At 33.4% G+C, this 27,793-nt stretch overlaps 1 protein-coding gene across 1 annotated transcript in view; it reads right to left on the reverse strand.

Annotated features, from left to right (window-relative positions):
• Positions 1 to 2,527: 2,527 nt before the first annotated feature.
• LOC136036978 (DNA excision repair protein ERCC-5-like) overlaps positions 2,528 to 27,793 on the reverse strand; it is a 244,159-nt gene continuing 218,893 nt past the window's right edge. Inside the window, exon 14 of the mRNA XM_065719381.1 lies at positions 2,528 to 2,774. Within this exon, the coding sequence (XP_065575453.1) occupies positions 2,767 to 2,774 (8 nt within the window). The 3' untranslated portion in view covers positions 2,528 to 2,766. The remainder of the gene's footprint in view (positions 2,775 to 27,793) is intronic.

The following is a 27,793-nucleotide window of genomic DNA, read 5'->3' on the forward strand; positions in this document are numbered from 1 at the left end:
TTTTTCAACATTTTCGATTTATACTTTTGGCACTTCCAAACGTAAAGAAACACCAACACTACCTATGAAACTACTTTACCTGATAATCTAAATAAAATAGTCTCAATGCTCTTACCCTATTTTTCTCTTGTATTACATAATCCCTTTCTCTTTATCCCTTTTTCAACATTTTCGATTATACTTTTGGCACTTCCAAACGTAAAGAAACGGCAACACTATCTAAGAAACTACTTTAACTGATACACTAAATAAAATACCCTCAATGCTCTTACTCTATTTTTTTCTCGTAATACTTAATCCCTTTCTCTCTATCCCTTTTTCAACATTTTCGATTTATACTTTTGGCACTTCCAAACGTAAAGAAACGGCAACACTACTTACGAAACTACTTGAACTGATACTCTAAATAAAATACCCTCAATGCTCTTACTCTATTTTTCTCTTGTATTACGTAATCCCTTTCTCCTTATCCCTTTTTCAACATCTTCGATTATACTTTTGGCACTTCCAAACGTAAAAAAACGGCAACACTATCTACGAAACTACTTTAACTGATACGCTAAATAAGTACCCTCAATGCTCTTACTCTATTTTTTTTCTCGTAATACTTAATCCCTTTCTCTCTATCCCTTTTTCAACATTTTCGATTTACACTTTTGGCACTTCCAAACATAAAGAAACAGCAACACTACCTATGAAACTACTTTAACTGATAATCTAAATAAAATAGTCACAATGCTCTTACCCTATTTTTCTTACTATTGTAATATATTAGGCACTTCCAAACGTAAAGAAACGGCAACACTATCTACGAAACTACTTTAACTGATACACTAAATAAAACACCCTCAATGCTCTTACTCTATTTTTTTCTCGTAATACTTAATCCCTTTCTCTCTATCCCTTTTTCAACATTTTCGATTTATACTTTTGGCACTTCCAAACGTAAAGAAACGGCAACACTACTTACGAAATTACTTTAACTGATACTCTAAATAAAATAGCCTCAATGCTCTTACTCTATTTTTCTCTCGTGTTACATACTCCCTTTCTCTGTATTCCTTTTTCAACATTTTCAATTTATACTTTTGACACTTCCAAACGTAAAGAAACGGCAACACTACCTATGAAACTACTTTAACTGATAATCTAAATAAAATAGTCACAATGCTCTTACCCTATTTTTCTTACTATTGTAATATATTAGGCACTTCCAAACGTAAAGAAACGGCAACACTACTTACGAAACTACTTGAACTGATGCTCTAAATAAAATAACCTCAATGCTCTTACTCTATTTTTCTCTTGTATTACGTAATCCCTTTCTCCTTATCCCTTTTCAACATCTTCGATTATACTTTCGGCGCTTCCAAACGTAAAGAAACGGCAACACTATCTACGAAACTACTTTAACTTATGCACAAAACAAATACCCTCAATGCTCTTACTCTATTGTTTTTCTCGTAATACTTAATCCCTTTCTCTCTATCCCTTTTTCAACATTTTCGATTTATACTTTTGGCACTTCCAAACGTAAAGAAACAGCAACACTACCTATGAAACTACTTTAACTGATAATCTAAATAAAATATTCTCAATGCTCTTATCCTATTTTTCTTACTATTGTAATATATTAGGCACTTCCAAACGCAGAGAAACGGCAACACTATCTACGAAACTACTTTAACTGATACACTAAATAAAATACCCCCAGTGCTCTTACTCTATTTTTTTCTCGTAATACTTAATCCCTTTCTCTCTATTCCTTTTTCAACATTTTCGATTTGTACTTTTGGCACCTCCAAACGTAAAGAAACGGCAACACTACTTACGAAACTACTTTAACTGATACTCTAAATAAAGTAGCCTCAATGTTCTTACTCTATTTTTCTCTCATGTTACATACTCCCTTTCTCTTTATCCCTTTTTCGACATTTTCAATTTATACTTTTGGCACTTCCAAACGTAAAGAAACGGCAACACTATCTATGAAACTACTTTAACTGATACACTAAATAAAATACCCTCAATGCCCTTACTCTATTTTTTTCTCGTAATGCTTAATCCCTTTCTCTCTATCCCTTTTCCAACATTTTCGATTTATACTTTTGGCACTTGCTAACGTAAAGAAACGGCAACACTACTTACGAAACTACTTTAACTGATACTCTAAATAAAATAGCCTCAATGTTCTTACTCTATTTTTCTCTCGTGTTAAATACTCCCTTTCTCTTTATCCCTTTTTCAACATTTTCAATTTATACTTTTGACACTTTCAAACGTAAAGAAACGGCAACACTACCTACGAAACTACTTTAGCTGACACTCTAAATAAAATAGCCAAGAGGCTTTTACTCTATTTTTCTCTTGTATTACATAATCCCTTTCTCTTTTTAATATGGGAATAAAAACTTTGTAATGAGAACTTCTTTATCATAGACAGAAAAATAAAAAGATTAAATTGAACTCTAATTCAGTGTGAAACAAAGGTGGGAAAAATATTAGCAAGACATAATTGAAGAAAATATGCACAAATTAAAATTTTAATCCAAACCGATTCTAAGCATAAACATTGTGCTAAAGTATTATCAAAATTAACTGCACATACTAGTTTTTGACAGAGAACAGCCAAGATGAAGTGGATAGTGTTGTACAATCAATATAGCATCTGGAATTATCTTATATTGTGCAGTGGCCTCAATCGAAGGGGAGGGGACATTAGCCCCCAAAGATCTTTTATACCACTCCTTGTTTTCGGTTTATTAGTTAGAGAACTAGAAAATAGAATGGGGTTAAATGGCATGCAAAAGACTTCAACATCAAAGAATATTTAATGCTCTACTGTGAGTTAGAAAAGTTCAAAGGAATTTGAATTGAAGAATTATGTCAAAAGTCTATCTTTATTCTTAATTTTTATACTAGAAAAACAGATAATATGATTTTTTAAATTTCATCACACATTCTGAGGAAGCCAGATTCGGAATATACTTCAACAATAGACAATTGTATAATTTAGGACATTAAGAACATAGAACAATAATTTAGTTAGTTCTATAACAAGATTTCTAACAGTGCAAGTAAACTGACACTTGTCCTAGTCGTAGTTTTGAGTCACCACCACACAAGAACCTGATTAGGCTTCCTCCCGCATTCCTTTTTAGTTGAATCTTTTGAAACTTTTCAAACAATTCCAAGGACTAGATACTTTTTTAACATCTATAGCTTACTAGATTCTTTCAAGCATTCATGTCCTGTACACTAGACCAGTCCAAAGTATGATTGACGACCAGACACTGGGTTGTCAAAAGTCAATAAATTCTTCGGGTCGTAAAAAAAAATACGAACACAAACTATTTTTTCAATATATACTTTTTCAATATTGGTTTATTACTAAAATAATATGAAAAAAACTTCGTTTTCTTAAAGAGTTAAAGAGGATGCGTCCCAAAGTCGAACCTTAAAACGTACAGGAATTAGGAGAGGCAGTTGGGGGGCTGCCGCCCCCCAAACCCCCCGCTTTTAAAGACTCTTTTGTACAGGTTTTTTGTTGTGGGGGCTGCCGCCCCCTAACCCCCCGCTCTTGGCTTCGGAAAGGCCCTCTTTTAATTAACAAAACAAAAAACCTGTACAAAAGAGTCTTTAAAAGCAGGGGGTTTGGGGGGCGGCAGCCCCCCATCTGCCTCTCCTAATTCCTGTACGTTTTAAGGTTCGACTTTGGGACGCAGCCTCTTTAACTCTTTAAGAAAATGAAGTTTTTTTCATATTATTTCTGTACGTTTTTCTACAATCCATGGTGGAAATAATTTAATAATTCATGTACTCCTCGTACAGGAATTAGGACTGCCTCTCCTAATTCCTGTACGTTTTAAGGTTCGACTTTGGGACGCAGCCTCTTTAACTCTTTAAGAAAACGAAGTTTTTTTCATATTTTGTGAAAAAAAAACCGCCCGATAGGTGACTTGAACCCTTGACCCGAGGATTAAAAGTCCCACGCTCTACCGACTGAGCTAATCACCTGCATGTGTGTAAATATAACTTTTAAATACCTTTTAAAAATTTCAAATTAACATGGGCTCTTATGGAGAAATGGGTTAATTAAGTTGGTAATGCGTGGTTTCTGGAAAACAGAGAAGGAGTTATCGGATCGAGCTGAAATTTCGCGGATAAGCTTCTGGGCCGTAGGGGACCTTAACTTGTGAATTTCAGCCTGATCGGACAACGTTAAAGGGGGGAAGGGGGGTTGGGGGGTCGAAACTTTCGGGGGGTTAAGATTTTCCTACGAAACTTTCAAGGAAACTTACTCGGAGAATTCCGCATCGAATGAGTCTTCGTACACCCAGATCCGATGTCGGCTGTGACCTGTAGGCGTCGACGAAAAAAAAGAATATGAAGATTAAGTGGCTATGCGTGGTTTCTGGAAAACAGGGAAGGAGTTATCGGATCGAGCTGAAACTTCGCGGATAAGCTCCTGGGCCCTAGGGGACCTTAACTTGTGAATTCAGCCCGATCGGACAACGTTAAAGGGGGCTGGGGTTGGTGGGTCGAAACTTTCGGCCAGATTTTCCCCATGAAGGAAAAGTCGGAGGGGGATGAAATTTGGCAGGTTTCTTAGTTGAAGCTCGGGCTACGAAATGCATCCCTCTTCAATCCCTCTGCGACCACTGGAACCGAAGATCGCTTAACATTGTGAGTGTGCCTCCTTGATTTGCATTAACTGAGTAGACATCACTAAGGCTGAATTTAATACTATAGCTATACAAAATATATGTACCGTATGTAAATATGGAAATATAGAGTATAGATAGATATATAGATGGATTTATTCATACGAAAGCCAAATGAGGCCATGGTGACAAACATAAAAGAAGTGAAAAACAGCAACAAAACATAAACTAAAAAGACACTAAAACTGATTATTTAAGAAAGTCATCACGATGCCTCGTACCTACCTGGACAAACATTCCAATATTATATTTATTTAAGTATTACTTATTCTTGAAAAATTCAAAAGTCTAATATCTCCCCCTGACCTCAGTACCGAAAATTTCCAAACGCAACTCCCTCAACCCTCTACATTTCCCTAAAAATGATACAAAGGGTCATCCATCTCTCCACGCATAAGGCAACTGTTAGGTCCATCCCTGGATCTATCCCTCCCTAAATATTTCCTACGTTCTACAAGAGGGACATATGCCTTCTCCCAGAGGCATATATTGATATATACCTTACATAAATATAGAATATAGCTGTAGAAATATACGATGTTTCGAGCAATACTACTATGTTTGCATTACCCGAGCAGATACTATCAAGGCTGAATGTGATGCTACAGCTATAAAAAATAGCTACACCATATGGAAATATGGTAATATAGAGTATATATATATATATATATATATATATATATATATATATATATATATATATATATATATATATATATATATATATATATATATATATATATATATATATACTCTACATAAATATAGAGCACAGCTGAAGCTATAAAAAAATATTTGAAGCTACACCAGTGTATATGCATTACATGAGCAGACAGTATCAAGCCTAAAAGTAACACTATAAATTTAAGTCTAGTCTTACTTTGTTTTTACGGTTTGCTTTGCAAGCTTTTTATTTTTCACATGTGGTAGCTGGTAAATGCAGCCTTTTAGTAAAAACAAGATAAAAAGGAGCTCCCGCAATTCCCAGACGCGTAGGTAATTTCGATAACCACACTACTTTTCCATGACGATAAATAAAACGTCGAATAGGGGATCTCTAATTAAACAGTGATAATAACATTCTCAAAGTAAACTGGATATTTCGATCCCATATACACTGACCATCATCAGCAGAAATGCTCGAAGTATTTCTGCTGAAAATATTTGTGCTGAAAGTATTTTTGCTCAATATTCAAAGCATTTCTGGTGATGACGATTGCTGTATATGTGATCGAAGTATCCAGTACATTTTTAATGTTATTATCACTCTCTAATAAAAGTATTTATCCCCATTCAAGCTCTAATTTGTCTTTTGGATCTGTCACTTGTGTTTAATCTAAGCCATTCTTAATAAATAATAATAATAAAAAAAAACTCGACAGAGATTTAGCCATCCTGTTCTTAAGGAATTTGTGCAATTTATAAGACGAGGCTGTATCAATAGAATTTCGAAAATATTTACGTCAGCTTTTTTATTCTTATTGGAGTGCCCAACTAGAAATCCTTGAGGGTTGTCTGGTTGATATACAATTCAATGTTGAAGGGCAGCACCCAAAGAGATTGCTTCAGAAACATATCTAAGAGTAACATCTCAATAGAACGGCTGAAGATTCTATTTAAGTAAAAACGACCATCTTATAAGATTACAAATAATAAAATCTTCCAAACACAAAGAAGAAGTTTAAACTGTAAAAAGAGTATGAATAACTCAACAGACAAAAAATGTTCTGTGGATGATGGAGAAGACGTCAAAAGAACGTTATCAAAGGGTCAATTTTTACCAAACTAAGTCAAGTTTTGTAAAATTTGACCTATTTTTAGGTCCATTTTTTTCACTCTTGTGGTTCACAAGAGTGAAACACAAGAGTGAAACATTCTTGTGTTTCATAAGATAATCTGAAAAAGATAAATATAAATATTTTAGCTGCTACAATTTACTACAAATTTGTAAAACCTTTGGCAATTCCTTTGTGGATGGACAAAACAAGAGCTTTAAACGTATGGAAATGTATGGAAAAATGAAAAGAAAATGAAAATGGAAATGTATGGAAAAATGGAAAAATACTGTAATGGAAAAAACGTATCTATGAGTGCCTGCACTTGATGTTTAAGTAAATTAACCCCAATATAGACCATGTAGAAACCTAATACTTAACTTAACTAATACTTACTAATACTAATACTTAACTAAGTTTCAATTTTCATAGTTCAAGTTCTCATTGAAGTAACTCTAATGGCTTCTTTTCCCTACGTGGGTCAATAGCGACAATTGCATTTTATTATTATTGGTGGTGGTTTTATTTGTTTTTAGTTTAGTGGGCTTTTTTTCTTTTTATCTTGTGCTGAGGACGCCTAGTTTGGATACAGGTGAAATATCCACGTTGTTTTAATCTTTCCTCTCTACTGGCCATAGTCTCGTTTGAGGTTTTATTTTTTTTGTGAAGTTTTATCTCTCTTCGTTGTTTAAGGACTATGTAAATATACCATATAAACGACACTTTATATAGACCATATAGATAATATCGACATATCTAACTATCTATTCAAAACCTCTATTCGTATTCAAATAAGCTGGTATTCATAATTCACAATATTAACCCAGAAGGGACAAAGGCTTTAGAGCGAAACTATTAGATTTCATCGAAGAAGAAGACGAACCGGATAATACATTACAGAAAGTATAACAGGAATTTAGTCAAGGAAAGGAAACTCATCTCAATAAAACACTTTTTCAGTCCCATGACAAAGGGAGTACGATTTCATACCAATTTAATTCAACCAAGCAGAAACTATTGAAACTTCTCAATCACTGTGTGCCTTATATTCCCTGACAGATCAACAACTGAAATACTATTTTCAAACACGGTTGCAATAGATCTTTATTTATTGCCAAGCTAGTAAATATTCTCTAAGAAATATATATGTTGTTTTCATCATCAACGAAATTTTTACCACCCTTCCATTGAAAACTCCCTCAATTTCCGAAACTTACAAAGGTTCTGGGAAACCGCGAGAGCTAGAACTATACCAATGGAAGCTAGTTTGTTTCAATCAAATAGTCCCAGCTCTTGGTAAAATGAAACAAACGAAAAATAGTAATAGAAAAACGAAATTACAAGTCGGCACCAACATAAAGAGAATTCTGAACTTCTAATTTATCGCCTGCTTCACCTTTGAGAAAAATGTCGATACATATGAGGTGTGAGGGGTGATACCTATCTTGGGCCTAATGGAGATACTTGAAGATCCGAAGAAACTTATTCAAAGAATACTTCAAGAGCAAATGAATAGTTCAATAGAAATTGCAGTGCACTATCCCAAAAGAATGGAGGTTGCCTCAGAAGTTAATTTTCAGAGCATTGAGAAAATTCAAGCCTATTATAATTCAGCTGAGAAATACTATAGTTGATCCTCAACCATACTCCCTCATATTGATGGCGAGTGAAAAATAGCTCATGGATGCTGTTGATTCAAAGAAGACTACCCAATAGTTGTCCGTTTTTAAGAAGAGCTGAATCTGCACATGGGTTTCTGTTTTTATTTCTTTATTTTTTTTTATAGGCAATCACATATGATGGAGGGTGTTGGCTAAGAACCTTTTTTAATATTACGATATAATCGTAGAATATAACCTGGAAGTTCTTTATATGATGGACATCACCCCCCTTCTGGCCTGATTGCTTTGAGCTACCTCAAGATTTTCCTCCTTCTCTTTACGCTAAAATTTGGGATTGTTATTCTTCTAAGCAACTATATTTTTTAACCCAGGAAAGCTTCAGTTACTACTGCTCTTCAAATAGAGCAACAGGTTGGTTTTTTTTTCTAAGGCACTACTTGCTTCAGAGAAGCCCTGGATGAATGGCATCACCGGCATAATCGGCTCAATCAATGATCGATCTTTGTTGCAAATTGACACTGTGCCTAATGCAGTTGTTATTACCGGAGGAGCATTCAGCAGACAAGCTTACTGTGAGGTGCTTGGTTTGGATGCTCTGCATAAGAATTATCGGTTTTGATCGTGATAAAATCCATGCTTGTGTAATGCATGACTGTGAAATATCAACTTAGTGCGTAAGTTTAAGCAAGTGGTAAGTTAGTAGCCTATTTCTACTAGCAAAAAAGGAAAAAGGTGTCAGCTTAAGAATTCCTAAGGTCTCAAAATGTAATTTGTGACGGCATCTACTAAAATACTTAGAGAGAGCATAAAAAGGGAGTATATCGGCCACGCTCGTCGTCTTTGTAAACTGATATTTTACCTATTGCAGCTGTTGTTGCTGAGATACCATTCATTGTGAATGGTATTGTGATTTTTGTGAGAAACTTATTGTGATTTTTCTGAGAAACACCATGCTTGATTCTCGATTATATTCATGTAGTAGGGTTGTTAGCAAATGAGAAATACCTTACTGATGCCGCTGAGCTGAACAGGATTGTCTGGCGATTGCCAATTTCCAAGACGAGGTGAATCGATATCCAAGCTGTTCTTAGCTGCTCATTTGTAAATGGTATTCTGTTTTTGTTTCTTCATTATTGCTGTTGTTAATTATTAACCAATGATGAAAGATTATTATCCATAGACTTCTGGGTAATTATGCTATACAATTGTAGAATGTAATCTAAGATACATTTAAACCAGGGATATCAGCCTCCCCATACCCCGAGGGTTTGGTGTCATCCCTGTGCTCATCCCCTCTTTACGTAAAATCTTGTATTGCTGCACTGAAAGCAATTATTTATTTATTTCCCTCAAAATTGAGGAGTATATGAAGTATATAAATGAAGTTGCAAAAAAACTAAATTCTTCCAACAAATGAAACATAAGTGTTTCAATTCAACTCTTTTTTGAATTTAAAAAAGAGGGAATAGTTGTGGGAAAAGTCAAAGTCATGGCCAAGATGTAGTTAATTCACAATTATAAGTCTCTTATTTACCACTTTCATTTTGAATGTTTGAACTGAATCTTACGTAAAAAAAAATTAGACAAATGCAATATATCAAATTCAAGTCAAGAAAATACTGATTATTAAGTTGAATTAAAATTAAGTTGCCATCAATCCACAAAAAGCCAAGACAGTTGATGGCCTGAGTGAGAAGCACAACTGGCATAAGCCTTTTCCAGCATTATATAAAAATGAGGTCATTTTCAGTTGTTCATAGAAAGTCCATTATCCATCCACCCACCTTAGGTCAGACTGCCAAGGTAGATAGTCATAGAACAGTAGAGACGATCACGATTCTTGGGTTGACTCATGACAGACAATGTCGACTGGACTTGTATGCAAAAAGGGGGGAGACTGAATTTTCTTGACTCACTGGCAAACAAGTGCCTAGGCCTAATAGGCTTACCTGCTTATAATCTCAGGCAGACTACCGTGTTCTTCAAGAATTGTGAAAAATATTTTTTATTCCATTCCAATTGCCATTGTGCTTGAGTATTGTTCTTACAGGATTTAGGACGGAATGCCAAACTATAGCACAAAGAGTCTTTTTTATATTTACGCTTAAAACGCCTCCTTTGACTTCAATGTGGTGTGAAGACCTATTATCGAAAGTTTCATTTATGTAGTTTAACAGCTTTCCAAGTTAATGAAAAGCTTGAAACAAAAAGAGAGGTATACCGAAAATATTGTTATGATTCCATTGAACACCGAATCGGCCAACCCGGCCAGATAAAATTAAGTGTGTACACTACTATCAGAATAATAACTGTCATAATGAATTGTGATCATTGGTCACAATAATACAAATTATTAGCTCGGTTTTTTACTTCCACTGTTATTCCTTATCTCAAATATTTTCTTATTTAGTTGTCAGCCATTTGAGTAAATCAAGCATGCTTTTTTACATTCCCTGACACAATTCAGCCCTACGTTTTACCAAACGCTAAGGTAGATAAAATTTATGCATATAGCATAAAAAATAATTAACTTAAGCGGTTGGAGCTACAACGCAACAATATATTGTGAAGCTAATGCCAGCAAATCCATGGAGAATTTACGGGAATAACGGGATGAGGGAAGTCCGTTTGAATTAATCTTGCTCTTTGTTTTCAAACAGTTCGTGGTAACGAACTGTAGTAAGGAGCGACCCGGCTCAATAGTAAACGAAACTCTAAAAACGTAATTTTTGATGCTAAAAGATACATCAAAAGAATCGAATTTTAACGCTGATTCTAAATATGTAAGTTTCAATTAATTTAGTCTTTGTCATCAAAAGTCACGACCCTGAGAAAATTTGCCTTATTTTGGAAAATAGGGGGAAACATCCCCTTAAAGTCACAGAATCTTAACGAAAATCACACCATCGTATTCGGCGTATCAGAGAACTCTATAGCAAAAATTTTAAGCTCCTATCTAAAAAAAATGTGGAATTTCGTATCTTTTGCCAGAAGACAAATCACGGGTGAGTGTTTATTTGTTTGTTTGTTTTTTTTTTTCCCAGGGGTCATCGTATCGACCAAGTGGTCCTAGAGTGTGTCGCAAGAGGGCTCATTCTTACTGAAATGAAAAGTTCTAGTGCCCTTTTTAAGTGATCAAAAAAATTGGAGGGCACCTAGGCCCCCTCCCACGCTAATTATTATTATTTTACCAAAGTCACCAGACCAAAGTTGTGAGATAGCCATTTTTGTTCCGCATATTTCAACATATTAAACTATTAGTAATTTCAACTATTTATTGTACGACCTTTTTGATTCAGGGGTCATTCTTAATGAATTGGGACAAAATTTACGATTTAGTGTAAAGAGTGGGGTATTAACGAGGGTGCAAACCCCCTCGTACACATAATAAAAATATAAGAATATAAAAAGTTTGTTACGTAAGTTAATTCTTAAGTTACGCATATTTTTTACTAATAAAAACGTTCGTTAAAAATTAAAAGTTCTAGTAGCCTTTTTAAGTAACCGAAAAATTGGAGGGCAGCTAGGCCTCCTTCCCCACCCCTTATTTCTCAAAATCTTCTGATCAAAACTAAGAGAAAGCCATTTAGCCAAAAAGAAATTATATACAAATTTCATTTCAATAATTTATGTGCGGAGAGCCAAAATCAAACATGCATTAGTTCAAAAAAGTTCAGAAATTAAATAAAAAACTAGTTTTTTTTAACTGAAAGTAAGGAGCGATATTAAAACTTAAAACGAACAGAAATTACTCCGTATATGAAATGGGTTGTCCCCTCCGCGATCCCTCGCTCTTTACGCTAAAGTTTGACTCTTCGCCACAATTCTACTTTTTAAAACAATTAATAGCTTTAGCGTAAAGAGCGAGGGATTGCGGAGGGGACAACCCATTTCATATACGGAGTAATTTCAGTTCATTTTAAGTTTTAATGTCGCTCCTTACTTTCAGTTAAAAAAACTAGTTTTTTTTATTTGATTTCTGAACGTTTTTGAATTAATGCATGTTTGATTTTGGCTCTCCGCACATAAATTATTGAAATGAAATTAGTATATTAATTTTTTGGCTAAATGGCTTTCTCTTAGTTTTAATCAGACGATTTTGAGAAATAAGGGGTGGGGAAGGAGACCTAGCTGCCCTCCAATTTTCGGTTACTTAAAAAGGCTACTAGAACTTTTAATTTTCAACGAACGTTTGTATTAGTAAAAAATATACGTAACTTAAGAATTAACTTACGTAACAAACTTTTATATTCTTATATTTTTATTATCTGCACGAGGGGTTTGTACCCTCGTTAATACCTCACTCTTTACACTAAATCGTAAGTTTTGTCCCAATTCTTTAAGAATGACCCCTGAATCAAAAAGGCGGTAGAATAAATAGTTGAAACTACTAAAAATATTTTAGCATAAAGAGCGAGGTATTTATCTCCTCCTAAATACCTCGCTCTTTATGCTAAAGTATTGTTAGAACTCCTCATATGCGTAATAATCTCTGTTCGTTTTAAATTTCAATGCTATTCCTCACTTTCATTTGAAAAAACGTTTTCATTATTATTTTTTCATTGTTTTTTTTATAGTAATGCTAGAAAATCCTGCGCCCTTTTCATTGAAATTTTCTTCCCCCATGACATATTCCTCAAAGGAAAGATCCTCCCACAAAGCCCTCTCCCATCAACCCCACCCCCCAAACCAAAAAATCCCTATGATAACGTCTGTACACTTCCCAATAACCATTGCTATATGTAAACACTGGTCAAAGTTTGTAACTTGCAGCCCCTCCCCCAGGGATTGTGGGGGAGTAAGTCATTCCCAAAGACATAGTTATTATGGTTTTCGACTATGCGGAACAAAATGGCTTTCTTAAAATTTTAATCTGTTGACTTTTGGAAAAAAATTAGCGTGGGAGGGGGCCTATTTGCCCTTCAATTTTTTATCACTTAAAAAGGGCACTAGAACTTTTCATTTCCGTAAGAATGAGCCCTCTTGCGACACTCTAAGACCACCTGGTCGATACTATGACCCCTGGGAAAAAAAAACAACAAACAAACAAATAAACACGCACCCGTGATTTGTCTTCTGGCAAAAAATATGAAATTCCACATTTTTAGATAGGAGCTTGAAATTTTTGCTATAGAGTTCTCTGGTATGCCAAATGCGATAGTGTGATTTTCGTTAAGATTCTATGACTTTTAGGGGATGTTTCCCCCTTTTTTCCAAAATAGGGCAAATTTTCTCAGCCTCGTAACTTTTGATGACAAAGACTAAATTAATTGAAACTTATATATTTAGAATCAGCGTGAAAATTCGATTCTTTTGATGTATCTTTTAGCATCAAAATTCCGTTTTTTAGAGTTCCGTTTACTATTGAGCCGGGTCGCCCCTTACTACAGTTCTTTACCACGAACTGTTTGAAAAGCAAATAATTCGGTATTTCAGGGCTTCTGACATTATTACTCCTTTGCGGAAGTTAGGCTCAAAATTGAAAAAGGATTACATTTTTTCTCTGGGCCCCTTCCGCCTCTTAGTTCGTTTATTTTCCCGTTAGTTTTCAACTGTTTTCGCTTTATAGTTGTGTTATCTCTTAGCAGTTCTTTCGTTAGTTGAGTTATGGTTGTGGTATATATGTTTTATCGCTCGTATAGTTGTGTTATTTTCAAATTATACTCCATAATAGAGAGGCTCCGAACACCCAGCATTGTATATTAAGCTCTGAATTTGACGTTTTTTTCTAACGTGACCAGATTCGTCCTGCGCCCTTTTCATTGAATTTTTCCCCCATGGCATATTTCTCCAAGGAAAGATCCTCCTGCATAGCCCCCTCCCTCAACCCTACCCCAAAACCAAAAAAATCCCCCTGAAAACGTCTGTACACTTCCCAATAACCATTATTATATGTAAACACTGGATGAAGTTTGTAACTTGCAGCCCCTCCCCCAGGGACTGTGGGGGAGTAATTCATCTCCAAATACATAGTTATTATGATTTTCGACTATGCTGAACAAAATGGCTATCTCAAAATTTTGATCCGTTGACTTTGGGAAAAATTTGAGCGTGGGAGGTGGCCCAGATGCCCTCCAATTTTTTTGGTCACTTAAAAAGGGCACTAAAACTTTTCATTTCCGTTAGAATGAGCCCTCTTGCGACATTCTAGGACCACTTGGTCGATACGATGACCCCTGGGAAAAAAAAACAACAAATAAACACGCACCCGTTATTTGTCTTCTGCCAAAAAATGCAAAATTCCACAGATAGGAGAATTCCACAGATATGTAGATAGGAGCTTAAAACTTCTACAATAGGGTTCTCTGATACGCTGAATCTGATGGTGTCATTTTCGTTAAGATCCTACGACTTTTAGGGGGTGTTTCCTCCTATTTCCCTGAATAAGGCAAATTTTCTCAGGCTCGTAACTTTTGATGGCGAAGACTAAACTTGATGAAGCTTATATATTTAAAATCAGCATTAAAATGCGATTCTTTTGATGTAGCTATTGATATCAAAATTCAATTTTTTAGAGTTTTGGTTACTATTGAGCCGGATCGCTCCTTACTACAGTTCGTTACCACGAACTGTTTGATAAATTATCATCGTACGTGACTCTTTGCATGGGGGTAGGCTTGCTGTAAAGGGAAAACACCACCTTCAGGAATCAAAGTTTTTTCTGTATTTATCCAAAAGGCATTTATATTTTCCTTTCGGTTGGTAGATCCATTAGCTTTAAAGAGTAAATCAAATTAAAAAAACAACTTTCAACTGAAATTAAGGAACAACATTAAAACTTAAAACGAACAATAACTAATCCGTATATGAGAGAGGCCGTTTCCTCCAAAACTTCCTGCTCTTTACGCTAAAGTTTTTATTGTTTTAAAAAGTAGGGTTGTGAGAAAGAGTCAAACATTAGCGTAAAGAACGGAGCATTGAGGAAGGAACAGCCCCTTTCACATATGGAATAGTCACTGTTCGTCTTAACTTTTAATGTGGCTCATTACTTTCATTTGAAAAAACTTTTTTTTTTTAAATTTAGTTTCTCAACGTTTTTGAACTAATGCAAGTTTTGATTATGGCTCACCGCACATGAATAATTAAAATAAAATTTGCATTTTTTTTTTTAGCTAAATGGCTTTCTCATAGGTTTGAATATTTTTAAAAAAAATGGGGTGGGGGAGGAGGCCTAGTTGTCGTTCAATTTTTTGGCTACTTAAAAAGGCAACTAGTACTTTTAGTTTTTTTTAAGAACCTTTTTATTAGTAATAAATATACATAACTTACGAATTAACCTACGTAATGAACTTCCATATTTGTACATTTTTATTTATATGAGGGGGTTCACCCCCTCATATACGTAATATAAGAATGAATAATAAATATATAGGTCATATAAGAATCAAAGTAATATATAAGGGGTCATATAAGAATGACCCCTAAATCATAAAGGCCGTAGAATAGATAGTTGAAATTACTAAAAAGTACTTTAGCGTAAAGAACGAGTTCGCTTTAAGTTTTAATGCTGCTCCTTAATTTCAGTCGAAAAAACTTTTTTTTATTTATTTTCGCATTGTCTTTTTTAAATAGTGCTTGAAAATCCTGTACCCCTTTCATGGAAATTCTTTTCTCCCCTGATAATATCCTCCATGAAAAGATCCTCCCACTTAACCCCCTCCCCCTACCCACCCAACCAGAAAAAAATCCCCTGAAAACGTCTGTACGCTTCCCAGTAACCATTACTATGTGTAAACAATGGTCAAAGTTTGTAACTTGCAACCCATACTCGAGGACTGTGAGAGGATTAAGTCGTCCCAAAAGACATAGTCATTAGGTTTTTCGACTATGCTGAACAAATGGCTATCTTAAAATGTTGATCCGATGACTTTAAGAAAAAAATTGGTGTGGAAGGGGGCCCTGGTGCTCTCCCAATTTTTTTGTCACTCAGAAAGGGCACTAGAACTTTTATTTTTCGTTAGAGTGAACCCTCTCACCATTGGTTCAATAAGATTACCCCTGTGGAAAAAAAAACAAAACACCAAAATAAAAACACGCGTCTGTGATCTGTCTCCTGGCAAAAAATACAAGATTCTACGTTCTTGTAGATAGGAGCTTAGTACTTCTACAGTAGTATTCTGTGATACATTGAATCTGATGGTGTGATTCTCATTAAGATTCTATGACCTATTTTCCTATTTTCACGATTTTCTAAAATAAGGCAAATTTTCTCGGGCTTGTAACTTTTGATGAGTAAGACTGACTTGATGAAACTTATGTATTTAAAATTAGCATAAAAATCCAATTCTTTTAATGTATCTTTTGGCATCAAAATTCTGCTTTTAAATTTTCGGCTACTATTGAGCCGGGTCGCTCAGTTCGTTATTACGAACTGTTTGATGAGTATCAAACACTAGTCATCTCAGGAGTTCCAATTAGGGGAAGGGCTCCCCCAATACTTTAATAAATATCTTCTTATTTGTAAATCATATCTATTTTCTATAATAATGGTCTTTTTTGCGCCCCTCCCTACATTTTCGTGAATCAGCACCACTAAAATTTGCTCGTATCTATTTGACCAAGTCCTTCAAGTGTCATTAGCACACATATTTAATGAAATATCTCTAGAAATCCCACTTTCAAAGCTATTTCTCTGAAAGTATACTGGATTCTCTACTTCAGCATATTGCAGCATCTAAGTGTTTGATTGGAAATCCTTTTGAGATATCTGTTTGTTATAGCATCCGTTGTCGAATGGATAGAATCTAAAGAATGGGCTTCGGAGAAGCCCCTGGGAGATTTTTTTTGCTTTAGCAACGGCGTATATTATCTTGATGGATAATCCTTTTTAAAAAGATAGAAAGTAAGAATTTAGCCAAGAAATGTTGGTATATATTTAAAATAAAAGGTTTAAAGTAATGGAAAGTAACTCCAATTACAATATACAGCTTAGACATTTAAAGAAAATTGGAACTTCCTGAAAGTGAAAGACCCTTAACAATTTTAAAATAAGCCACAGCTGCTACTCCTTTCTTCCTCTAATGATCTTAGTTGAACGGTGATTGCCTCAGGACCCAGGTATTATTAATTTTCTTGGATATGCAGGTGCAAGTTATGTCTTAGGAATTTCTTTCTTTGATTGTTACGTAATTACTTAAGAAACCTACCAGGGCCAGGAAAAAACCCTCAGGGACCAGTCAAATCAGGATTTCTAAGATTGTAACCATTTGTTTCTTTGATTCTTTAAAAAAAGCTACGAGACGCCACAAAATCAAGATATTTTGGGGTTGTAATAATTAATTTCTTCTATTTTTTTTAAACTTCAGGATTTCTTTACTCCAAAATTTCTAAGAAAGTTCTTTTAAAAACCAATGACATCCCTCCGAAACCAAGATATCTTTGGTTGTTATGTTTAAAAACCTTAAGGGTCCTTCCTCAAGTAAGAGTCATGGTCCTTACATCATCCCAATATGCTCATGATTTTCTGCCAATTCGTGTTAGCGAAAGATGAATTTTCTCCATCATTTTCTATTACCAAAACAGTTAGAGAGACTCTTGATTTTCTATGAGCAGTGGCTCGTTGGTATCCGCTATTTCCAAGATAGTAGAAGCGTCATCTGCCATTCTTATGACGGTAACCAAGTAACTTTCTACTGTCTCCGGGGGCTATGAAAACTGGCATTAGACCGGACATTTCATCAGTCTTACATAAGTTCTATAACATGACATAGCTCAACTTTTAAAAAACTGATATATCTCAATGAAATCAACAAGTCAACCTCTTTTTCGATACCCTTCCCCCGCCAGCAATAAGGTTTGCATATCCAAATTTAACCTACTATAATTCTCTTTATTGGATAAAAATCTAAAAAAAACCTCCCTCCTGCCATAGAACGATTCTCACAATGATAGAATAACCTGTTTTTCTTGCAAAATATAAACTTTTACCCCCCCCCTGCAATTCTGATGTACTTTTTTCCCAATCAAAGCATATTTACCAGGTTGCTGAAAAGGGCATAAGACGCTGGGTCAAACCCTTAATGACATCTTTCTATCGTGTAAAGGCTTAGTTTCATAAATTGACGAGTTATGGTTAAAAGAATCCTTGATTTTAGTGTGAAAGAACAAGTGTTCTTTTTTGACAATAATATAGAATTACTTGAGAGCCTCCTCCTCCCCTAATAAGGGGCAGATGTAAACCTGAAGTTTCTTGATTGCATTGCTTTTTACTCTAGCTTATTTTATTATACATATCTATATCTATATATATAAAAATAAGTTGTCTGTCTGTGGATGGATCAGGTGACGTCACCTGAAAAAACTGGATCAGGTGATGTCAAAACTGAAAAAACTAAAAAAAGGCAAAAACTACAAAAAAAACTAAAAACTAATAAAAAAAATAAAAAAGCTAAAAAACTAAAAAAACTAAAAAAACTAAAAAAAGGTAAAAAACTAAAAAAACTAAAAACTAAAAAAAACTAAAAAAAAAGGAAAAAACTGAAAAATAAGCTAAAATAAAGGTAAAAACCAATAAAAAACTAAAAAAAAACTGAAAAAACTAAAAAAAGGCAAAAACTACAAAAAAAACTAAAAACTAATAAAAAAAGTAAAAAAGCTAAAAAACTAAAAAAACTAAAAAAACTAAAAAAAGGTAAAAAACTAAAAAAAAATAAAAAATAAAAAAAAACTAAAAAAAAGGAAAAAACTGAAAAATAAGCAAAAATAAAGGTAAAAACCAATAAAAAACTAAAAAGAAAAAAAGGAAAAAACTAAAAAAAATTTTCATCTAAAAAACTAAAAAAAACTAAAAAAGGTAAAAACTAAAAGAACTAAAAAAGAAAAAAATAAATGACGAAACTCAAAGAGAAAGCGACCAGGACAAAAGGAATGTTCGATTAGCAATCAACAAAGCACCGGGACACAGGGAGTATAAATGACGACCAGGACATAAGTAAAAAAAAAAAACTATCTATATATATAAAAATAAGTTGTCTGTGGATCTGTGGATCGTGGATCAGGTGACGTCACCTGAAAAAACTGGATCAGGTGACGTCAAAACTGAAAAAACTAAAAAAAGGCAAAAACTACAAAAAAAACTAAAAACTAATAAAAAAATAAAAAAGCTAAAAAACTAAAAAAACTAAAAAAAGGCAAAAACTACAAAAAAAACTAAAAACCAATAAAAAAGCTAAAAAACTAAAAAAACTAAAAAAAAGGCAAAAACTACAAAAAAAACTAAAAACTAATAAAAAAAATAAAAAAGCTAAAAAACTAAAAAAACTAAAAAAAGGTAAAAAACTAAAAAAACTAAAAACTAAAAAAACTAAAAAAAAGGAAAAAACTGAAAAATAAGCTAAAATAAAGGTAAAAACCAATAAAAAACTAAAAAAAAAACTGAAAAAACTAAAAAAAGGCAAAAACTAAAAAAAAAACTAAAAACTAATAAAAAAAGTAAAAAAGCTAAAAAACTAAAAAAACTAAAAAAACTAAAAAAAGGTAAAAAACTAAAAAAATAAAAAATAAAAAAAACTAAAAAAAAAGGAAAAAACTGATAAATAAGCTAACATAAAGGTAAAAACCAATAAAAAACTAAAAAGAAAAAAAGGAAAAAACTAAAAAAAATTTTCATCTAAAAAACTAAAAAAAACTAAAAAAGGTAAAAACTAAAAGAACTAAAAAAGAAAAAAATAAATGACGACACTCAAAGAGAAAGCGACCAGGACAAAAGGAATGTTCGATTAGCAATCAACAAAGCACCGGGACACAGGGAGTATAAATGACGACCAGGACATAAGTAAAAAAAAAAATTAACAAAACTAAAAAGAAGGTAAAAACTACAAAAAAACTAAAAAGAAAAAAAAAACTAAAAACTAATAAAAAAACTAAAAAATCTAAAAATCTAAATAAACTAAAAAAGAAAAAAAAAGGAAAAAAATAAAGGAGAAAAACAAAACTAAAAAACGAATGTATATACAGACCGGTACACCGGGATACAAATGACGACCGGGACACAGGGAATATAAATGACGACCGGGACACAGGGACACAACTACAACGGGGACACCGGGGGAAACAGGGGGATATAAATGACGACCGGGACAAAAAAACTAAAAAGAAAAAAAAACTAAAAACTAATAAAAAAACTAAAAAATCTAAAAATCTAAATAAGCTAAAAAAGAAAAAAAAGGAAAAAAATAAAGGAGACAAACAAAACTAAAAAACGAATGTATATACAGACCGGGACACCGGGATACAAATGACGACCGGGACACAGGGAATATAAATGACGACCGGGACACAGGGACACAACTACAACGGGGACACCGGGGAAAACAGGGGGATATAATATATATATATATATATATATATATATATATATATATATATATATATATATATATATATATATATATATATATATATATATATATATATATATATATATATATATATATATATATATATATATATATATATATATATATATATATATATATATATATATATATATATATATATATATATATATATATATATATATATATATCTATCTATATTCACAGGTGGGACATAGTGACACAACTACAATGGCGCGTAACTATTATGGCGCGTAACGACTTACGCGCGCGGGGGGGCTTGGGGGGGCGCGAAGCGCCCCCACCAACTAGGTGTTGGGGTGGCGCGAAGCGCCACCCCAACAGCTAGTATATATATATAAAAATAAGTTGTCTGTCTGTCTGTGGATGGATCAGGTGACGTCACCTGAAAAAACTGGATCAGGTGACGTCAAAACTGAAAAAACTAAAAAAGGCAAAAACTACAAAAAAAAACTAAAAACTAATAAAAAAAAATAAAAAAGCTAAAAAACTAAAAAAACTAAAAAAAGGCAAAAACTACAAAAAAAACTAAAAACTAATAAAAAAGCTAAAAAACTAAAAAAACTAAAAAAAGGCAAAAACTACAAAAAAAAACTAAAAACTAATAAAAAAAATAAAAAAGCTAAAAAACTAAAAAAACTAAAAAAACTAAAAAAAAGGTAAAAAACGAAAAAAACTAAAAACTAAAAAAAACTAAAAAAAAAGGAAAAAACTGAAAAATAAGCTAAAATAAAGGTAAAAACCAATAAAAAACTAAAAAAAAAACTGAAAAAACTAAAAAAAGGCAAAAACTACAAAAAAACTAAAAACTAATAAAAAAAGTAAAAAAGCTACAAAACTAAAAAAACTAAAAAAACTAAAAAAGGTAAAAAACTAAAAAAAATAAAAAATAAAAAAAACTAAAAAAAAGGAAAAAACTGAAAAATAAGCTAAAATAAAGGTAAAAACCAATAAAAAACTAAAAAGAAAAAAAGGAAAAAACTAAAAAAAATTTTCATCTAAAAAACTAAAAAAAACTAAAAAAGGTAAAAACTAAAAGAACTAAAAAAGAAAAAAATAAATGACGAAACTCAAAGAGAAAGCGACCAGGACAAAAGGAATGTTCGATTAGCAATCAACAAAGCACCGGGACACAGGGAGTATAAATGACGACTAGGACATAAGTAAAAAAAAAAAACTATCTATATATATAAAAATAAGTTGTCTGTGGATCTGTGGATCGTGGATCAGGTGACGTCACCTGAAAAAACTGGATCAGGTGACGTCAAAACTGAAAAAACTAAAAAAAGGCAAAAACTACAAAAAAAACTAAAAACTAATAAAAAAAATAAAAAAGCTAAAAAACTAAAAAAACTAAAAAAAGGCAAAAACTACAAAAAAAACTAAAAACTAATAAAAAAGCTAAAAAACTAAAAAAACTAAAAAAAAGGCAAAAACTACAAAAAAAAACTAAAAACTAATAAAAAAAATAAAAAAGCTAAAAAACTAAAAAAACTAAAAAAAACTAAAAAAAGGTAAAAAACTAAAAAAACTAAAAACTAAAAAAAAACTAAAAAAAAGGAAAAAACTGAAAAATAAGCTAAAATAAAGGTAAAAACCAATAAAAAACTAAAAAAAAACTGAAAAAACTAAAAAAAGGCAAAAACTACAAAAAAACTAAAAACTAATAAAAAAAGTAAAAAAGCTAAAAAACTAAAAAAACTAAAAAAACTAAAAAAACTAAAAAAAGGTAAAAAACTAAAAAAAAATAAAAAATAAAAAAAAACTAAAAAAAAGGAAAAAACTGAAAAATAAGCTAACATAAAGGTAAAAACCAATAAAAAACTAAAAAGAAAAAAAGGAAAAAACTAAAAAAAATTTTCATCTAAAAAACTAAAAAAAACTAAAAAAGGTAAAAACTAAAAGAACTAAAAAAGAAAAAAATAAATGACGACACTCAAAGAGAAAGCGACCAGGACAAAAGGAATGTTCGATTAGCAATCAACAAAGCACCGGGACACAGGGAGTATAAATGACGACCAGGACATAAGTAAAAAAAAAAATTAACAAAACTAAAAAGAAGTTAAAAACTACAAAAAAACTAAAAAGAAAAAAAAACTAAAAACTAATAAAAAACTAAAAAATCTAAAAATCTAAATAAACTAAAAAAGAAAAAAAAAGGAAAAAAATAAAGGAGAAAAACAAAACTAAAAAACGAATGTATATACAGACCGGTACACCGGGATACAAATGACGACCGGGACACAGGGAATATAAATGACGACCGGGACACAGGGACACAACTACAACGGGGACACCGGGGGAAACAGGGGGATGTAAATGACGACCGGGACACCGGGACAGGGAATGGTCGATTAGCAATCACCATCAACAAAGCTCAAGGGCAATCATTAGAATCATGAGGTATAGATCTGAATACAGATTGTTTTCCCATGGACCATTATATGTTGCATGTTCAAGAGTCGGTAAACCTGACAATCTATTTATATGCAAAGACAATGGGACAGCAAAGAATGTTGTATATTCGCAAGTTTTACGTAGTTAAAACCATATATATATGTATATATATATATATATATATATATATATATATATATATATCTATCTATATTCACAGGTGGGACATAGGGACACAACTACAATGGCGCGTAACTATTATGGCGCGTAACGACTTACGCGCGCGGGGGGGCTTGGGGGGGCACGAAGCGCCCCCACCAACTAGGTGTTGGGGTGGCGCGAAGCGCCACCCCAACAGCTAGTTTCTTATAAAATTCAAGTTTAGTTACTTTTCACTATCTTGAAAAAAGAATATTAGGTTAGTAAAATGGGAGGGGGAGGCTACTGACTTTTCCTAGGAAGGTATTTTGAAACATGCACCAGGCTTATATTATTAATTTTTAGGGATAAATCAATGTATTTGGATCCAAACCAACCCTATACTTTCTATTGACTATTCCATTGCGACCTAAATTTCAAATTCTTAACCTGGAATTGAAGTACTAAAATTCTCAGACGGCAAAATTTTATTAAGACTTTTACTTTGAAAAAGTTCCACGTGAAAACTACTTCTAAAATTAAATATATTTATATAAACTTTCTAATTTAAGGTGGAGAGGGAGGGTAGTAACCAGGCACCAGGGTATTTTTCAGAATGTTCTTCTATTACATTTAAACGCCCTTGTATAAAACTTTTATATTTTAGATGTTTTCTTTTATTATATTATAGCAAGAAAAAAAATGAATTGTGGTCTATGATGTTCGCTAATTCAATTTTTTTTGCCTTACAAAGGTAAAGTAAATTTAAATTCCTGATAGAGGGAAGGGACTTGCGCATCATTTCCCATCCATAATCCCGTATCATTACGATATTTATTTATTTTCGCAAGGGGCCGTGAAAAACATGGTTTTAAACATGCATCGATATTGAAGGGTGTGTAAAAGGGAGGGAGTTGAATTTGGGTGGGGGATGTCAAGAAAATAAGATGTTGCTTTTCACTACATGAAAAAATAAACTTGATTAACTGATTTTCTTGACTAAACTGATTTCTTTTTTAAGTAAAACCCTGACCAACGTCCACCTCGAAAGAAACCGAGACATGAAAATTCTGGGGCTTAAGCGGCCCTAAAGCAAATTAGGGACAATGCGACCACCCCCACCTTACATTGCCAGCCAGTACCCTCGGTCATTCTATATGACAGGCTTTTACTACAATGCGGTGAAGCTGTAAGACCTTCTATGCTCCCCCAATCCCATGGCGAGGATGTTAGGTATTCTATCCCCAACCAAGATGGAGCTGTTGATCTTAATGTAAGTGTAATTTTTTTAATATCTTGAAAAACTTACAGCTTTTTCTAACAAATATATATTTTTGTTCAGACTAACACTTTAATGTTATGATGTAGCGCATCGCAACAGCCTGAGATAGTAGGACAAAGAGAGCCCTTGTTGGTAAAAAGTATATACGGATCCCTGTTCGTCCTTTTAGGGACAAACACAAAATTCCATGTTATCTTCATAAAGCTAAGCAATGAAGATTTTCGAATATTGCAAAATATTTTGGATTCCCGTCACGTATATGCTCAGATAATAGTTTAAGCTATTTCAAGTTGTTTCAGGCGAAATCCATACATGTGTAATATGCGACTGTGAAATATCAACTTAGTCTAAGACTTTGAAGCGAGTGGTAGGTTTTTGACCTATTTCCACTAGCAGAAATAAAGAACAAGGTGTCACTTTAAGAATAAATTCCAGGTTTGAAAATGGAATCTGTGATGACACCCACTAAAATATTTGGATAGAGCATAAAAAGGAAAATCGAGTGGCAAAGAAAAGTAAAGAATACAACAGTGGAAGTCACGGTCCCTATCGGCGGTGCTGATATCTGTTTCACGGCTCTTCATCCAGGAAGAGCAAAGAGGGGCTGAGGGCAAACCATCCGGTGCTCTTGCAAAATTTTCCTGTTTACCTTCCCGATATTTCTCCAGGTACCGCTTTAAGAGTGTACCGCTTTGACTGAGCTTACAGAGTCACGCCAATGATCCCCGTCCAAAACCAAATAACTATTAAAAACCAGAACTCAAAACCCCGTCATCACGGACAAAAGATTCCAAGTCTAGAGTAAGTTTATCCTCTAGTAAATGAAGTTTATCCTCCAGATTACTATATGTGCGTGTGGCAATCCTCGTTTTTGCCATTCCACTTAGTACATCCAGCATCGCATTGACCCAAACACTTTAAGTTTTACTATGTAGTTTATCAGTGATTTCAACTTTTGCCGGAACACATGGGCCGTAATGTCATGTCTATGAACCGCCGATTGTCCTTGAAGTAAAAGCTGCTGTATCTCGTCCCAAGATTGGTTAAATGTAAATGTAATAAATAAATCTGGACGACCATAGAGACGAACATACGCAATAGCATCTTGAGCATATTCATGCATATGACGGGGACTGCCAGCATATGACGAAGGTAAAATCGTTAATCGTCCAACGTTTGTGGTATTACCGTCATTTACAACTGGATCTCGCAAATGAATGTATTGTTCAAAGCGGAGCTTGGTCTGATTCAGATTCTTGGTCTTGGTTTGACTCTTTCAGTTACTCAAAACAGTAAGAAACTTTAGCGTAAAGAGCGGGGCGTTGAGGAGGAAAAGCCCCTTTCATATATACGCCAGGAGGCGTTTTGTCAGCGGAAATAACAATTTTATGCGTATCAGTAGGCATCAAATCGATGGCTGTTTTGAACAGAAGCACTAAATTATTATTTTCGTGGAAAAGATGTTGCAATTGGGAAACGATAGTCCTTTCAACGTCGGGAGAAATTTCGCAACGTGCATTCAATTCAGAATTTCTATCACTGATGAAGTACAGTTGTAAAAATTTATGATTCTCGCCTGAGAATGGTAGAAGGGACCCTGCTCTATGATAAATTTGCCCTTTTACTTTGAAAGTAGGCATAAATTGATCTTGATTTTCGATTTGGGCACCAAACGACGTCATTTGGAAACATGAGTTATATTTTTTGATCTGTGATAAAAAACGCTTAGATTCTGACGTAGTTCCAGTAAGCAAAGTTTTCAATGGCTCTGGTGGTGTAGCCAGTAGAGCAAGTTTAACTTTTCCTGAGGCGCAACACATTCCCATTGTTTCACCATTAAATTTCAAGGCCTTGCAATAGGGACAAATTTTAGACATAGTCCCGATTTGAACACATCTACTCAAGCTATAATCATCGACTGGGCTGTACCTGAATGCCAGGCGAAAATTTTCAGGTTGCTCTTGTGATTCCTCGGTTGCAATATTGAGAGTACTTGAAATAAAAAATACCAATTCGGAATCGGTTATAAATGACTTTTCTCTCACTAAAACCGATTATTAGGAATATGTTTTTTAAAATTTGGGTTAATAAAAATTGTTTTACCTGTTGAGGCTTCTTTCGCGTCTCAAAATTTAATTTCCTGAAGGAACAATTATTAAATTACGAAACTGGATAAAAACAGCTTAATGCTATGTATTCAAGTTCATCGTAGTTAAATTATTTTAACTACGTCAACGTACGTTAACAACCATTAAATGTTTACTGCTTCAAGTAAATTAATCAAGTTATACAAGAATCATCAACATTAATACCTTGTGATGGCGTAGTGAATACAGCCATACTTTCTAGCCGAAGGTTTGGAGGTTCAATCCCACGTGTCACAAGGCATTATGCCTCTGGATATAAAAATCTTCTCTCAATACCATTTATAATTTTTTTCGATGGGGGCGCTTCGCACACCCCCCTCCAAGCCTCCCAGCGCGCGTAAGTCGTTACGCGCCATATTAAAAAATATACTTTAAAAAAAAAGTCATATTGGTTTACAAAAACACAACGAAATTTCTTTTTAACATAATGTGGATTTGAATTGGTTTGAGGGATGGACTTACATAAACATGACGCATTACAAGAAAAAAATCTTATTAAATACGATAATAAGAATCAGAAAACTTAAAACCAGAAAGATTTTGGATTATGATTATCCCATTAAAGAACATATCAATTGGTCTCTAGATTATTTATTAAATAAAAAAACATGTTTTTTAAATGAAAGTAAGGAGAAACATTAAAACTTAATACGAACAGAAATTACTTCGTATATGAAAGGGGCTTTTCCTCCTCAACGCCCCACTCTTTACGCTAAAGTTTGACTCTTTCAGTTACTCAAAACAGTAAGAAACTTTAGCGTAAAGAGTGGGGCGTTGAGGAGGAAAAGCCCCTTTCATATACGGAGTAATTTCTGTTCGTTTTAAGTTTTAATGTTGCTCCTTACTTTCATTTTAAAAAACATGTTTTTTTTTAATTTAATTTCTGGGCGTTTTTGAATTGATGCATGTAATGATCTTGGCTCTCCGCACATAAATAATTAAAACGAAATTTGCATATTAATTAATTGCAATTTATCGGAAGATTTTGAGAAAAGGAGCGAGGGAGGAGGTCTAGTTGCCCTCCAATTTTTGGATTACTTAAAAAAGCAACTAGAAAGCAACTTTTTACAAACGTTTTCATTGGTAAAAAATATACGTCACTTATTTATGTTTTTATTGCGTTTATGAGGGGTTTCAACCGTCGTCGATACCTCGCTCTTTACATTAAAGCTGAAATTTTGTTCCAGTTCCTTAAGAATGACCTCTGTATCACAAAGGCCGTAGAATAAATAGTTAAAATTACTAAAAACACTTTAGCGTAAAGAGTGAGGTATAACGAGGAGGTAAACCCCTCATATGCGTAATAATTTTGTTCGTTTTAAGTTTCAATGCTCCTCCTTACTTTCAGTAGA

Source organism: Artemia franciscana, chromosome 16 (assembly GCF_032884065.1).
Source record: "Artemia franciscana chromosome 16, ASM3288406v1, whole genome shotgun sequence".
NCBI lineage: Eukaryota > Metazoa > Arthropoda > Branchiopoda > Anostraca > Artemiidae > Artemia > Artemia franciscana.